This window comes from Phodopus roborovskii, unplaced genomic scaffold (genome assembly GCF_943737965.1).
Source record: "Phodopus roborovskii unplaced genomic scaffold, PHOROB, whole genome shotgun sequence".
In the NCBI taxonomy this organism is placed as follows: Eukaryota; Metazoa; Chordata; class Mammalia; order Rodentia; family Cricetidae; genus Phodopus; species Phodopus roborovskii.
In genome coordinates, this window is record NW_026126566.1 from 5,630,676 (window position 1) to 5,645,082 (window position 14,407).

Genomic DNA, 14,407 nt, shown 5'->3' on the forward strand with positions numbered 1-14,407 from the left:
CCACTCCACAGCCACCCACTGTCCAGGGCTCAACTTGTTAAGAGAGTCACCAGATGTCACACTCACAGGTGCCTGCAAGGCCTTTCCTCGAGCGTGGAGACGCTGAGCGCTGCCCTCTTGGTTCCCACAGAGCTTCTTGCTAACTCTCTTTCCAGGTATACAATCAAGCCCCTCTTTTTCATCATCCAAGGCAGAACCTACCCTCAGTTTGGCTCATATAAAGGAAGCTTTCTCAACTTCTTTCAAGTTTTCTCACCTTTCCATGTTTCCTTCTCACCTCTGTCCTGATTTCTAAAGCTCATCCCAATCAAGAGGTCATTGCTTTTCTTTTCCATCTGTCAGCAGAATCATTTTGCCCTATCAGAAACTTCCTGAACTTTTTATTTTATTTTTTTAAAAGATGTATTTATTATGTATACAGTCTTCTGCTGGCATATATGCATGCGCACCAGACGGGGGGGGGGGGGGGGGGACACAAGATCTCATTATAGATGGTTGTGAGCCACCTTGTGGTTGCTGGGAACTGAACTCAAAACCCCTCAAAGAGCAACCAGTGCTCTTAACCTGAGCCATCTCTCCAGCCCTTATTGATTTTTGTTTGTTTGTTTGTTTGTTTGTTTGTTTGTTTTGAGGCAGAGTCTCTTCTACATACCCCTGGCTGTCCTGGAACTCACAGAGATCCACCTGTCTCTGCCTCCCAAGTGCTGGAATTAAAGCTGTGTGCTACTATACCTGGCTTCCAGCCTGGATTTTAAATCCATCTGTACTGGATCTTTTCAACACATACAAAATATCTCTTCAAGAAGCCTCAGTAATTATACCTTTGGGAAGTCTTCCTTCAAGTCTTGTTACTTTATCATAGAGCCACATCTCCTTATAAGGATCCTTCCCATACCAGAAGCTCCTACAGGCAAGCCTCGGTTCTGGCTGGCATCAAACACTACACTTGGAATGCTGTAAGGGTTCATCTAATGAAACACGAAACAAAATAGTTTTTGACATGGCTCTATCTGAGACTGCACTTTTGATTTCAAACTTGCTCTCACACATTTCAAACTTGTTCTTAAACCAAGACATCCACATAGTCCTTCTGTATTTCCTTGTCGGCCACCACCACCCCTGGCTGGACTCAATGACAATTTCACGGCACATATTTTCATACTTTAAAATTGACCAACTATTGTTGGTCACTCACTTCTTGTCTCTCATAGGGTCCTATTCATAACAAAATGGAAAGTGCCTAACACTACCGTGTCATTATTTTCCAATATACCTAGCCAATGGAAAGCAAATAAGTATGCTCTCATATTCAAGTCACTGTTTATGGGGTTTCCTTTCCACTCTTGCTTCTTCCCCTTGTCCTCTCTCCTCCTCATCACTAAGTTACAGATCAATCCCTACATGTGTTCTGAAAAACCTAAACAGTCAACAAGTTCTAGAAAAGGGTCTCTCATTCTAGCTCTAGGCCAGCCCTTGAGAGCTATTCTAAGCACTGTTCAGTCCCCTTGGGGTTGGCTCACCTACCTCACTAGCAGAGTAAGGCCAGTATTAGAGAAAGGAGGGCAGCTGGAGCTGCACAGATTTTCTGAACTGAAGCAGAGTCCTTGGCATGAAGGCTGACACTGGTTCTATACCATTTCTGCTCAGTCTAAGCCTTTCATCTCAGCTGTTTTGGGAGCTGACCTTTGAAAGGCTGAGGCTGTGCTATTCTGATAAGTATTCTTGATTAAACCTTGGAGAGAGCAGGTGCATGGAAGCAGAGAAGGGAGGGCACATAGGGGAAGCATTAAGCATACAAATACTAGTTACACAGAGGCTAGGCAGCATCTGCTCTCCATCACACTCAAGCCTACAAACTGTACCCTGGACCCTGGCCTGTCCTATCCAAGTAATAAAACCAAATCCTGAGCAGGTATGTTCTACTGACAGGGCAGAGCTCAGCCTTGGAAGTACCCACAACGGAAGGGGCAAGTCTTGTTGTCTGGCCTCCGCCTGTTCAGTTTGGCAGTGGGGCTCAGATCTGGATGCTGAGGGGCAGAACGGCTATCCAGGAAGGCTAGAGAAGAAACTTACCTAATGAGAAATGAAGAAATCTATCTTCACAGAGTCTCCTGGGATCCTCATATACGTTAGCCTGTCACTCTTCTGTCCTAGTGCAATCCTTTGTCAGTTAAAGAAGTCTGGCAGCCTTCTTCCTCAAGAGAGTCCTGGTAAACCAGGGCAGCTCTGTGTACTCCCTCAACCCAGACCCAAATCCATCACTGCCACTTGCCATGGTTACTGTGATATCTGGGGCTCAGAGTTCTTTATCTCGGGTCTTTCTGGTCACTATATTCAGTTTAGCAGGGATTCAACTGTCTTTGGGTATCAATAATATAGGAATTGTGTTTTGTGTTGTCTGATTTGAAAAGGCTGGCTCTGGAGTTAGAAAGTTTCTGCCCCCTGACTTTATGGCAGGAAAAAAAAAAAAAAAAAAAAAAAAAAAAAAAAGAGGAGGAGTCAGAGTAGCTAAAAGAATCTAGACAACTGGTTTCCCTTAACTGCCTAAAACTTTTACTAAGACACAATGCTTATCTCAATCAAGATTGTATAATAGCAAGACCATTATACAAACTTTCTGTACCTCAAGATTTATAAGTTTTTCTAACACAGGGTCAATAATTAGGCATTTATACATATGTAATCTTTAACGTTCAGGCTGTAAAACTCGGCACATAGACAGCACCTCCAGCCAAAAAAAAAAAAAAAAAAAAAAGACCCAATCCATCAAAGTCCATCAAAGTCCACAGTCCTGGAAAAGTCTCCATATGTGTTAGCCTTGCTTTTTAACTCCTGTAGTTCTGCTTCTGGCTAACTGTTCTTTCTAACTGAAATATGTCAAGCCAAAACATGATTTTTATGCTTAAAAAGCTCACCCTGAGAAAGGCCCGGCAGAGACTGACTTAATGTATGTTTAGCATCCTTGACTTTGCTAACTTTGTTAAGCTTTAGCTATTTTGATAAACCGAGTCATAAAAGAAACTGTGATATTCTGCAATAATGTACTATAAAAGGGCCAGGAAAGTAAATTTGTCAGTCTCCCTATGGACTGTATTTATGACTTAAGGTTTTATTTTATACTAAAAGAGCTTCAGTTTAAAAATGGTCATTTCTAAATGCTAAACTTAACAAGTCTAAAACTGTAAAATTCTAATGTTACCAAAGCTATAAACTTGCTGCAAACTGTTAAAAATAATTAGGACACGCCAATTAATAGTCACCTTATAAATAATCAAATTCTGTAATAGGTTCAAAACTATACTCATGTTTATGCTAAATACAAATGTAACTCATTTACAGGGACATACATAGCCTCCTGTATGTGTTTTCAACATTAAACCTAAAGCAAGTAACTAAAAACAACTTTACTTAAAATCAAGTATATTTAATAGATGTCCCTCAAAACTTTTCAGAGATCCACTGAATATAGCATTTAAAATGTTTAATTAAATAAGTTTTCTATGACAGACAAAAATACAGACTCTTAGGTCTCCAAAGATGATGATGGGGCACAGACCTGAATTGTGGTAACACTAACCACTAGGCAAAGCTGCCCCATGCCTTGCCTGCTGCCAGGGCCTGCCCAAACTGTGGGCACAGTTGGGTTGATTGTCCTACTATGCCTTGTCAAAGACAGTTGTTCCAAGTCCCTCCTCCAAGGGACAATCCCTCAGACCTTCTGGGTCTGGCAGCCAAAGGCCTATGCTGTCCTGTGCAGCACCTGGAGATGTAATGCTGTCCTGTGTGACACCTACAATCTCTGGCCCCAACAAAACCACCAAGACCACTAGGGGAGCCAAGGAGTAAATCTCTGTCATTTTAATCAATGCACAGCCTGTCTGGATTACACTTCCTGCTACAATGTAGCCTTCTCAGATTTCTGATGGGCTAACTGTAGCTCTGTCATTTTTCTAGAGCTATCAGGTCTCCTGCTGAAAAGGGCAGACACTGTTTTCTTCACAGCAAGAGATAAACTCTCAGAAAAGGTTTCAACATAACTTTCTAATCTTTATTTTTAATAACTGATTAAGTCAATTTATTAAAATAGTTGACTTGGGCATCTGCAATAGGGATTTCAACTCCTGGCTAACTACTGATGGAGTACCCTGTTTAACATGTAAGTCAATGAGTTCCTTGTGGATTGTCATGTGGAAGCCATCTCGCGCCTTGGACCCTTCACAAGGCGCTTCTCTTGTAGTGACTGTGTCTTTAGTGCCTCTGTGTCTTGGTAGGCATGTGCACCAGTCCTTTCACTTTCAGGTTCTTTTCCTTTGTGCCTTTGACCTTCTCCAGCAACTCCACAGTGAGACTGGTGAGCATAATTCAAGTTTGGTCAATCACCAAGGTATGGCTGAGGAGCGGCTTCAGACAGCGTGAGTCAGGACGCAAGCAAATTGGACAGAGCTCCATTGAACACATCGCCACGTGTCAGAAAATTTTTACTTTTATTTTATTTCATTTTTTGGTTTTTCCAGGCAGGGTTTCTCTGTAGCTTTGGGGGCTGTCCCGGAACTCACTCTGTAGACCAGGCTGGCCTCAAACTCAGATCCACTGGCCTCTGCCTCCTGAGTGGTGGGATTAAAGGCATGTGCCACTAACACCCAGCTTCACTACTCTTTTAATTAAAGTAACTTGCTCTCCAAAGGCCACTTATGTGTGTCTAATGATAACCAACTGGATAAAAAAAATTAAAGTTTATACAAATTATAAAAGTCTAAAAATAATTTAAGCTATGAACATCTAAGGATATAAAACATCTAAATAAGGCATGATGGAAGTATCCTGTTTAAAATTATATATAAATTTATATAAATTTTATATAAATATAAATTACAAAGATATTAAAAATGAGAGGTATTTCAGATTTCTTCCCCTCCTATGCTATTGTTATACTAAGATTTCAGAAATTCAAAGTTTAACATTAATCAATAAAGTTCTAATAAGATGGTAAAACATTACTAATCAGTCACAACTCAAGATTTTAAAATTCCCCTAGCTGTCTTCAAAATATAGACTAATGCTTTTCATCATGGAAAAAAAAAAAAAAAAAACTTTTCTGTCCAATCTAAATACCCAGCTCTCTGGACAGAAAAATAAAAGCTCATGAATTTTAACCCAAAGTCATAGCTTTTGCTATGACTGAAAGGTATGAGTCTACTCTAGCTGTCTTACAGACACATGTTATCTGTGTTTTCTACAATATGGATTTTAGTACAAACAATGATAATGTAAGCTCCAAAGATCAGTCATAATACTTAGATCTACCTCTCAGAGGCCAAATGGACTCCAGATACATTCTCCTTCAATCAACAGCCTAAGCTCCCCTGTCTACTGCCTATTCCCGAGAGCAAAGCTCCAAATATAACTTTCATTTCTTTAACTTCTGTCCCTCATCTGTATCCATCTTGTCAGAGTTCCACTCAGATGGTAGACACCATCCAGAAATCAGCTGTGGGCTATAAACTGCTCCAAAGGACACTTACACCACACCAGGCACCCAGGTAGACCTACAAAACTAGAAAGCCCGGACTTGTTGGTAACTTTTTTAAACAGGTCCAAGTGATGTGATTATTCCCTGACTCTTCAGCCAGGTCACCAGATGCTTCTGATGAATACCCCATTGCCCTATTCACCTCCTGGTCTTTGACTATGATTCCAGCCTTTCCTGGGCCCTAACAACAGCATCCTAATTTCACCTGAGAAGCAGTAACAGAAAAAAAAAAAAAAATCACCCCTTATCCTTAACAGAAGGTTCAAATGTTAGATCAAAATGAAACTCCCTTGCAAAGCGGACAAAATGGCAACCTATAGAACTACTAATAGCTATAGTACCAAAATTATGTGGTCTTAAAAATTTGTGCTTTCTATGGTAACCAAACAGATACACAAGCAGGCCATGTATCTTACAACACATTACAAATTTGTTTCCCTACAGATAAAGAATGCTAAGGCCCTAACAAGAATGTAATAGGGACACATAAGACAATGAGGGCAATGATAAACCAGCCTGCCTCCATCTTGGGCTCAGGAGCCATCTTATAGTAAAGACAACTAGGTTTATTCCTGGTTATGATTAAATTCCTGTTCCTCAAGGACTGGGCAATGACCCACCTGTAACCTTAACTACAAATGGTTCTGTACTGCCTGTTCCAGAAAATGGCAACCATGGCTTTGTTTCAAAGGGTTATTATGACCACCTTACAAGCGTGTCTTTGATTCAGGAGGTTGTTATGACCAATTTGTTATGCTCATGTTCTGCTTCTGTAACCCCATCACCTACTCCTGAACTATAAAATCCCTTGTTTTTCCTATGCCTAATACTGATCTCCTGAACCCACCTTTAGGGAGAGACCGTCCATGTACACCATTTCTTTTAAAAGCTTGCTTTAATTAGCTTGGTCATGATGATTTGGGTCAGTGGTCTTACTCCTTGAGTCTGTGGATTAACAGTACCCCCCCCCCATGACAAACTTGCATTACCAAGAAAAAGCTGATGCTCAGAGTGCACAGTGCTTAACCAAGTCTGGGAATTGACAGTACTAGAGGAAGAGGAAGCAAAAACATAGGTAGAAAAAGGGCAAATCCCATTCTTAGGGAATCCCTATAAGATGTGAAAGACACTAAACTAGGAAAGGAAAGCACTGTACAGGTAAATAAACCAATTTCTGATTACCTCATCTTGAAAAGTTGCTAGGGGCACCAACCTGGGCCAAAAAGGAAGTAGAGCCAAGAATGAGGTGCACACCTTTAATCCTAGCACTTGGAAGGCAACAGCAAGAAGATTTCTGTGATTTAGAGGCCAGCCTGTTCTATATAAGCAAGTTCTAGGCCAGAAAGAGCTACATAGTGAGACCCTTAAAAACAAAACAAGCAAACAAAAAACATCTCACAAAGTTAGTTGCCTCTCTCCGATATCTCCCTCCACATTTTCAAAACTACATTTAAGCCAGAGAGTGAAAGATTATCCAACAGGTGAATCCTCCTTTATGTAATTACCTCTTGGTGGCAACCAAGAAATCCCCATAGCCCCACTCTGATAAGCCACAAATTTTAGGTATGGACTGCCCTTAGTCCTCGTAGGCCCCCATCCACTGCTCATGGACACCCCACGCCCTGCGTATATAAACTGCTTCAGTGTGGGATGGACTGAACAGGAGAGGTGAGGCCTTAGGAGGCATCCTGAAGAATGTGACAACCTGTAGAGATGGCCCTAGGAAACCATGGTCATTTGCCTCTCAACCACAGACCAGAAGAGGTTGCAATAATTCTAGAAGGTCTGACCCTAGTCTCACCTCAGTTGCAACCTGTGACATGCACAAAAAAAACTAATCTTTCTTTGCCTTGCAACCCTTCCTGATGCTTCTAATATGTATAAAATTTTCCTAAATGACAAGAGACTTTTGTGATTCTCAACAAAGTGCCTTTCAACCATGCCAAAATTTATAAATTTATGCTAATAAGTGACTTTTGGTGGGGATTCATATAATTTCAGCATGGAGACTTGTCACCAGAAAGACTACTTCATGATTAGAGGGTTGGAATTTTAAGATCCAGCCTCTATGCTTGGGAAGTGCAAGGGGACTGAGGATTAGTCACCTATGGCCACTGCTTACACCCATCATGCCTATGTAACTTCCATTAAGGGTCCTCAACAATAGGCTTCGGAGCACTTCCTGAAAAATGTTTGCGTTGGAAGATGGTGGACCCACAGAGGGCATGGGAGCTAGGCAGACCGACCCACATGACTCTAAGAGCACAGCTTGCAACTCTTCCCCTTCCTTAGCTGTTCCCAGGCTGCATTTATTTGTTTGTTTGGATTAGTTTTTCAAGGCAGGGTTCCTCTATATAGACCTGGTTGTCCTGGAACTCACTCTGTAGACCAGGCTGGCCTCGAACTCACAGAAATCCACCTGTCTCTGCCTCCCAAGTGCTGGGATTAAAGGCATGCACCACCACCGCCCAGCTTTGCATTGCATTCTTGACACCAAACAGATATACATAAGTAGTGTAATCTTAGTTTATTTAGTTATCAAGCCTGAGGAGAGGGTGTGAGAACTCTGGGTAGTGAGAGGTACAGGTAGTACAAGATTTAGAAGTGACATCTCATATGGGGGCAGTCAAAGGGGAAACTGGGCCTTTAACTCGGGGATTCAATACTAATATTTAAGTAAACAGTATTGGAATTGAATTGATCCCTTGGACCAGAACAAATGAACCACATAGCCACTCTGAAGCTACAAAGGCTCAACAGCCTTGCTGTCATCCTGACTAGGGTCAGCTGCTCCTCCAGACAGATGTCCAGAGCCTGCAGGAAATCAGGCTCCTCTTTTAAATACTTGAAACCAGAGTAGTTGGTCTACTATAAATGAGGTTTTTAAAATTCAGTTCCCTCTTATTGCTTGTGCAGATCTGAAATGATCTGACCAGATGGCTGGTGCGCTATAATTCTTGGATTGCTCTCATCAGTTGTTGATGATTTAGATTTCTTTTTTCTCTTTTCCACCCATCACATGAACGTGTTCCTGCACTGACTTCCTGCAGGCTCCCATTGAGTGAGTTCTAATACCAATATTTCAGGGATTCTCACAGCCGCCTTGAAGTCAAATCAGGTCAATAAGAAGCCTCGGGTTGAGCTTGGCAGTGCTTTCCTGAGGCCAGAGGGGTCAAACAGGTAAGCCTGGGGTGGCCTTTGTCCAGGTGTCCTCTTCACCTCTACTTTTCCTTCAAGTCCCCAAGAAAGGGAGCAAAGGTGTACTTTTTTTTTAAATGAGAACATATTGAGTGTGTCCTAATTGTCAAGCGCTTTGAGAAACAGCTTACACACACACACACACACACACACCTTGCTTTATTCTCATACTACTTCTGTGAAGTTAATATTTACATTCCATTTTTCAGATAAGGAAACGAAGGCTTAGAGGCTCTGAGCAACCTGAGCATCCAACAAGCTCAAAGAAAACCACAATGGAACCAAGCATCATAAAGTCTGACCAACGACCCACTGAGTTCTCAGCACCAGAGCAAGCCCTGGTCCTGCCGCACCAATGGCCTTTGTGTTGTTTCTGTATTGTCTGTGAGCTGTAGGCTAAGACACAGTGGGGTCAGGGCCATTTTGTCCCTTGGGAAGACAGCATGGCACAGTGGTTAAACTAGGCTTAAAGCTGTCTGAATTTGGACTCTCCCACTTGTTGGCTGCTGTCTTAAGTAATTTCTTCTTGCTGAGAATGAGTTTTGTCTGTGAAAATGACGGCAGTTACAGCATCTACCCTCAAAGGGTCACCAGCCGAGTCAATGTTTAGCAAATGTAAGCTATTATCTATATCTGGGCTACCAGTACCCTACCTGGCACAAAGTGGGATCTAAGAAAATGCTCAGGGAAGACAAAGGCATGAGGTCTGGCTGTGACCAGTATTCTATAATAACAAAAGCACAGGTACAAAATTCTGGAATCCAGGAGTCCTCAGCTCCAGGACAAATGTCTCAGTTCCCTGCCTGCCCACATCCAGAAGGACCTGCCAGCAAACAGCTTCCCCCTGCTTGCCTATAAGCAGCTGTTGCTGGATCCACATACAAATGCTTGCTGTGCCTCCGCTAGGTGAGGCAGATCCTAAAATAAACCACAAGAAAGAGACAGGAAAATCACTTCCAGGAACAAGCAACTCCCAGTGAAGATGCTGACAGTAATAACAGAGGCAGGCTGACTTCAGGGGAAGCTGCTGTCTCAGTGCTCTGTAGCTGAAGCCAAGTTCCTACCTGGCCTAGTGGGAAGACCAAAAAGTCAAGTGTTAATCCCCTAGTGTGCCAGGCTGTGGTAGTCAGTCTGCCAATCAGCCTTCCAATGAGCTTAAGCAAAAGGAAATCAGAGGTACAGCCTTCCCTTAAGAGGCCAAAAGTCCTTTGAGCTGGAGGGCAAAACTGGTTGGCCCTCTATATAAACTTAACATTGTTTTTAAAATCCCCAGATGCCCACCATTTTTCTGTGTCCACTTCTGGCTCTCAAGTGCTACTAAACTTTCTGTTTGTGTTTATCCCTGCTCTCTCTTCAAAACTGCTATTGGAGGAGAAAGGAAGAGTATTTCATAACCATCCTCCACATCCCCTTCCCCAGGCAAGACCACAAGGAAAAGAGGGCTGCATGCTCATGTGCTCTCGGTGTCCAGTTCTACAGCTGGACTGAAGATGTGTGCAAGCAAGGGACTTACCTCTGAAAACCACAACATCTGAGTGATGCCTTCATGACATGCACTGGGTAAAGGGCTTTGTGTACTCAGCTGCAACAGCCTTTGCAGCAGCTTCAAGAGAATTTTGTACAGAAGCATTTACAAGGAGCTCTTGAGAAACTACAGGGTAGAGGGTGTTGTCAAAGGAGCAGCAAGTTAAATGTAAGCCAAGTGCTTTTCTCCAGGCCTCCTGAGGCTCAGAGCCCACTCCTCACTCCAGTCACACAGTCTCTGCTTCTTCTTTCCAAAGTGTTCCTGCAGGGGCTCTTGAGCAGTTAGCAGCAGGCAGTCCCACTGCCAGGGGGCTAGCAAGGCTCAAAGTCACAAGTGCAATCCCTGTTCTGTTCCAGGTGTGGACCAAAGGCTTGGAGGGTGCTCCTAACACAGCCAAAGGGACAGAGTAGAATAAAAGGAATCCAGAACATCAGCCCCCATCTATTCCAGGCGCTTGCCTGTTTAAAAGAATACCAGCAACTCTACATAAAAGCAGAGGACATAGGCCCATCATTTACCTCACCACTCCTCAGAGCCTGAGCTATTCCTCAAAGACGGAATTCAGCAGGTCCAACAGGCAGAGGTGGGCCTGCTGAACCACATACCTCTCTTCTTAAACTTCCCTCGCCTGATGCCATTAGCTCCCACTTGGCTTCTCTGGTGCTTCACTCTTCAATGGCAGCAACTACCCATATGCAAGCCTAGCAGGAGTGATATTGCTGGCTGGCACAGCAAATGCTATCCCTGGCAGGCGCAGCAGCAATGGGGGCTGTGAGGACATAGTGATGAATTCAGCAAGCAAGGACCTGATGAAACTACACTATGTCTGCTGCCAGAAACTGTCATCCACTTTGCCACAGTACAGAACACAAACAGCTTGCACCTGAGAATAGTCTCAGTATTGGCAGAGCAGGCTCCAGCCGAGGACAGCTGGAAATGGGGAGGGGAGTGGGAAGAGAGGAGAGCAGATGAAGGCTCTGAGGTCAATGACAAACAAGTTAGGTGAATAACAGGACACGTTATCTAACCTCTCTGAGCCTCAGCATTTCCACTGGACAGTAAAGGTGGTAATATTCTATTACTAGGGTGACTGAAGACTGCCCACGAGGAAGTTAGCGTGAGCCTGAATACGGTAAGCATTTCACAACAGCAGGCTATTGTCATTATTACTTGAAACCCTTGACTCAGGGTCATAACAGGGTTAGAGAGGTGCCCTTCTGAAGATGCCCGATTATGATCAGGCAAGGACCAGCACCTTTTTTCCTTGGCATGGGTTCCTTTAAAAGAAGACTTGGGGGCCCTGCACCAATGCTCAGGATTCTCCTGTGAACACTATTTCAGCAGCAGTGATCAGAGCAGCAGAGCCCAAAATAGCATTTGCAGAGCAAGGCACATGTCACTGCCTCTCCTGTGCTTCAGAAGTTCAGGGAAAGAAAGTCTCCCATCACTTGCTCAGAAAGTGTGGCCACCCACCATATGCCTCCCTTCCAGGGCACTCACATGCCGCAAACTCTGCTCTGCTAGAGAGTGAAGATCCCCAGGCCCCAAAACAGCAGCTACAACTCTGATGGTCATCCTCAGAGCGGCTGCTCCCAACCTTCGAGAACAAAGGACATTTGTGTATTTCAAAGGAACAGAGCTGGTCTGGTACCTGGTTGAAGAGCCTGCCACTCTTGCGTCGGCTGAAACACCTCCAGCACCTCAGTGTCTAGCTGCTCCTCTTCTCCTCTGGTTTCCTTTGTCTCTGATTCTTTGTGGATATTCTTCTCTGTGTTGGTGAGGGCAAAATTCTTCTGAGGGAAAAAAAAAAAAATAGTGCATGACCCACCACTACAAGGTTCCAGGCAAGAAGAAAGCAGCAGCTTGAGGCGACCTGCTCTGTATGCGGCCCCCATCCCCGCACACACACACCACCACCCATCCCCACCCTCCCCCCCACACCACCACCCTCCCCCCCACACCACCACCCTCCCACACACACACACCACCACCCATCCCCACCCTACCTCCCCACACCACCACCCTCCCCACACACACACCACCCTCCCCCCACACACCACCACCCTCCCCACACACACACCACCCTCCCCCCCACACCACCCTCACACCACCCACACGCACACACACCCCTGCACACACACCCCTGCACACACACCCCTGCACACACACCCCTGCACACACACCCCTGCACACACACCCCTGCACACACACCCCTGCACACACACCCCTGCACACACACCCCTGCACACACACCCCTGCACACACACCCCTGCACACACACCCCTGCACACACACCCCTGCCACACACCCCTGCACACACACCGCCCCCCACACACACCACCCCACCCCCACCAACCCCCCACACACCCCACCCTCACCCCCCACCCCCGCACACATTACCCCACCATCCCATCACCACCCCACCCTACACACACACCCACACCTGCACACACACCATCCCCCCACCTGCCCCCCCCCGTACACACACCACCAACACCCCACCCCCGCACAACCACCCCCACTCCCCCCATACCCCCCACACCACCACCACCCCACCCCTGATGCCACCTTCAAACACATTTAGACAGTTGCAGTTCGTTTCACAGGGTCATCCTCAGAACCAGCATGTGAGGCAATGTTTTTGGTTATATACAGTACTTTTATAGCGAATACCACCAGAAGATTCCATACTCTCTTGAGGGGGTTAAAGAAAATGCTAGGGAGAAGGTTGTTACTTTCTATTTAACAACTTGATCCAGACAAGCTGGTGGCTGAGGTCTAATTGATTCCCAAGTAGTCTGGGAAACGCCCTGGGGGCCTATAGGGCATCAATGTCCTGGAACATTCCAAATCATGGAGTAAGAATTGCAAGAGGGAAAGTGGGACCCTAACTGGGTCAAGGCAAGAACATGTCCAAGTTGGAGACTGTTTCCTCAAACTTGCTTCTTTCTACCCCATGAACATCAGGGAAGAATAATGAGTCTGTGAAGGGGAAGGGAGGGAAGGAGAGAGAGAGGAAGGAGAGAGAGCATGAAAACCAAGTATTATTCATTTTTCTTCTTCCTGGAGTTTTTAATGTTTATTTTTATTTTATGTGTGTGTGTGTGTGTGTGTGTGTGTGTGTGTGTGTGTGTGTGTGTGTGTGTGTCTTTGTGCCTGCAGAGCTGGCCTCCCATTTTAAAATCTGTATTTGCATAAAAATACTCCTGTAAGCCTAAAGAAACTGGAAGTGGAGGTTCCAGGCCTTGGGGAGATTACACTTGGGGTGGTGAGAGGGGCCAGTACTAGCACACAGGGAGGCTAGCCCAGCCCTGCCACTTCCCTGTCATTACCCTCCATCATTTCCCAATTCCTGCCCTGAGAGGTGTATCTCCTAGTGTCTTCCTTTGACAATCTGTGCTGAGTACTTCACCTCATCTTGATTTCTCAACCATTCTCAGCCTCCTGGGAATGTCATATGCATGCACGTCCTCAAGCAGTGCCCCAGCACTAGAAAGGGATCCTGCCTGCCTGGATCCCTCAATGTCTGATCTTTAATTAGCTGTCAGAGGAAAGGTTAAGGTGTTAAGGTGTTGCTAATGACAATACAGAACCCTCCAAGAATTTTCACATTTTAACTAGAAATAAAAGCATGAAATTTAGGTGGCAGAATTTCACACCTTGTTAAGGACCAGAAAGAAAAATATCTTGGACAAAAAGAGTCTCTTAAATCATTTCACAATTAATGAGATCACTGACAATGGCACAGTGGTAAAGAACGCAAGCTCTGTCACATAACACAAAATTCAAATCTCATGTTTTCGTGTGATTCTAGGTTTCTACATTTGTAAAGCAGAAACAATCTAGTTCATATTTTAAATGACATAACGTAAGCACTAGCCCTGTGAACACAGTACCTATCACCATCATCATCATCATCACATTGCTTATAAAAAGCAGTCTAGGGTTCCAGGTCAGAGAAGTCTGTGCCATAAAAACTAAGAGTAGCTACACAATAGTTTCCCCCAGGCAGGTCAGGTGGAGGCAGAGGTCACTCTGTGCCCCAGGAGTTCAACCTGGCTCAAGCCTCTCATATCTATTCAATTTTAAGTTTGCATAAAAACTAACTGAAAAGAAAATTAGGGGCTGGAGATGGCTCAATAACCATCTCTCTT

At 44.5% G+C, this 14,407-nt stretch overlaps 1 protein-coding gene across 4 annotated transcripts in view; it reads right to left on the reverse strand.

Annotated features, from left to right (window-relative positions):
• Sil1 (SIL1 nucleotide exchange factor) overlaps nt 1–14,407 on the reverse strand; it is a 218,031-nt gene that overhangs the window by 134,267 nt on the left and 69,357 nt on the right. For 3 of the 4 annotated variants that reach the window (XM_051202272.1, XM_051202273.1, XM_051202274.1), the window contains exon 3: nt 11,905–12,046. In XM_051202272.1, coding sequence (XP_051058229.1) covers nt 11,905–12,046 — 142 coding nt within the window. The remainder of the gene's footprint in view (nt 1–11,904; nt 12,047–14,407) is intronic. The other variant, XM_051202275.1, reaches the window with a different exon arrangement.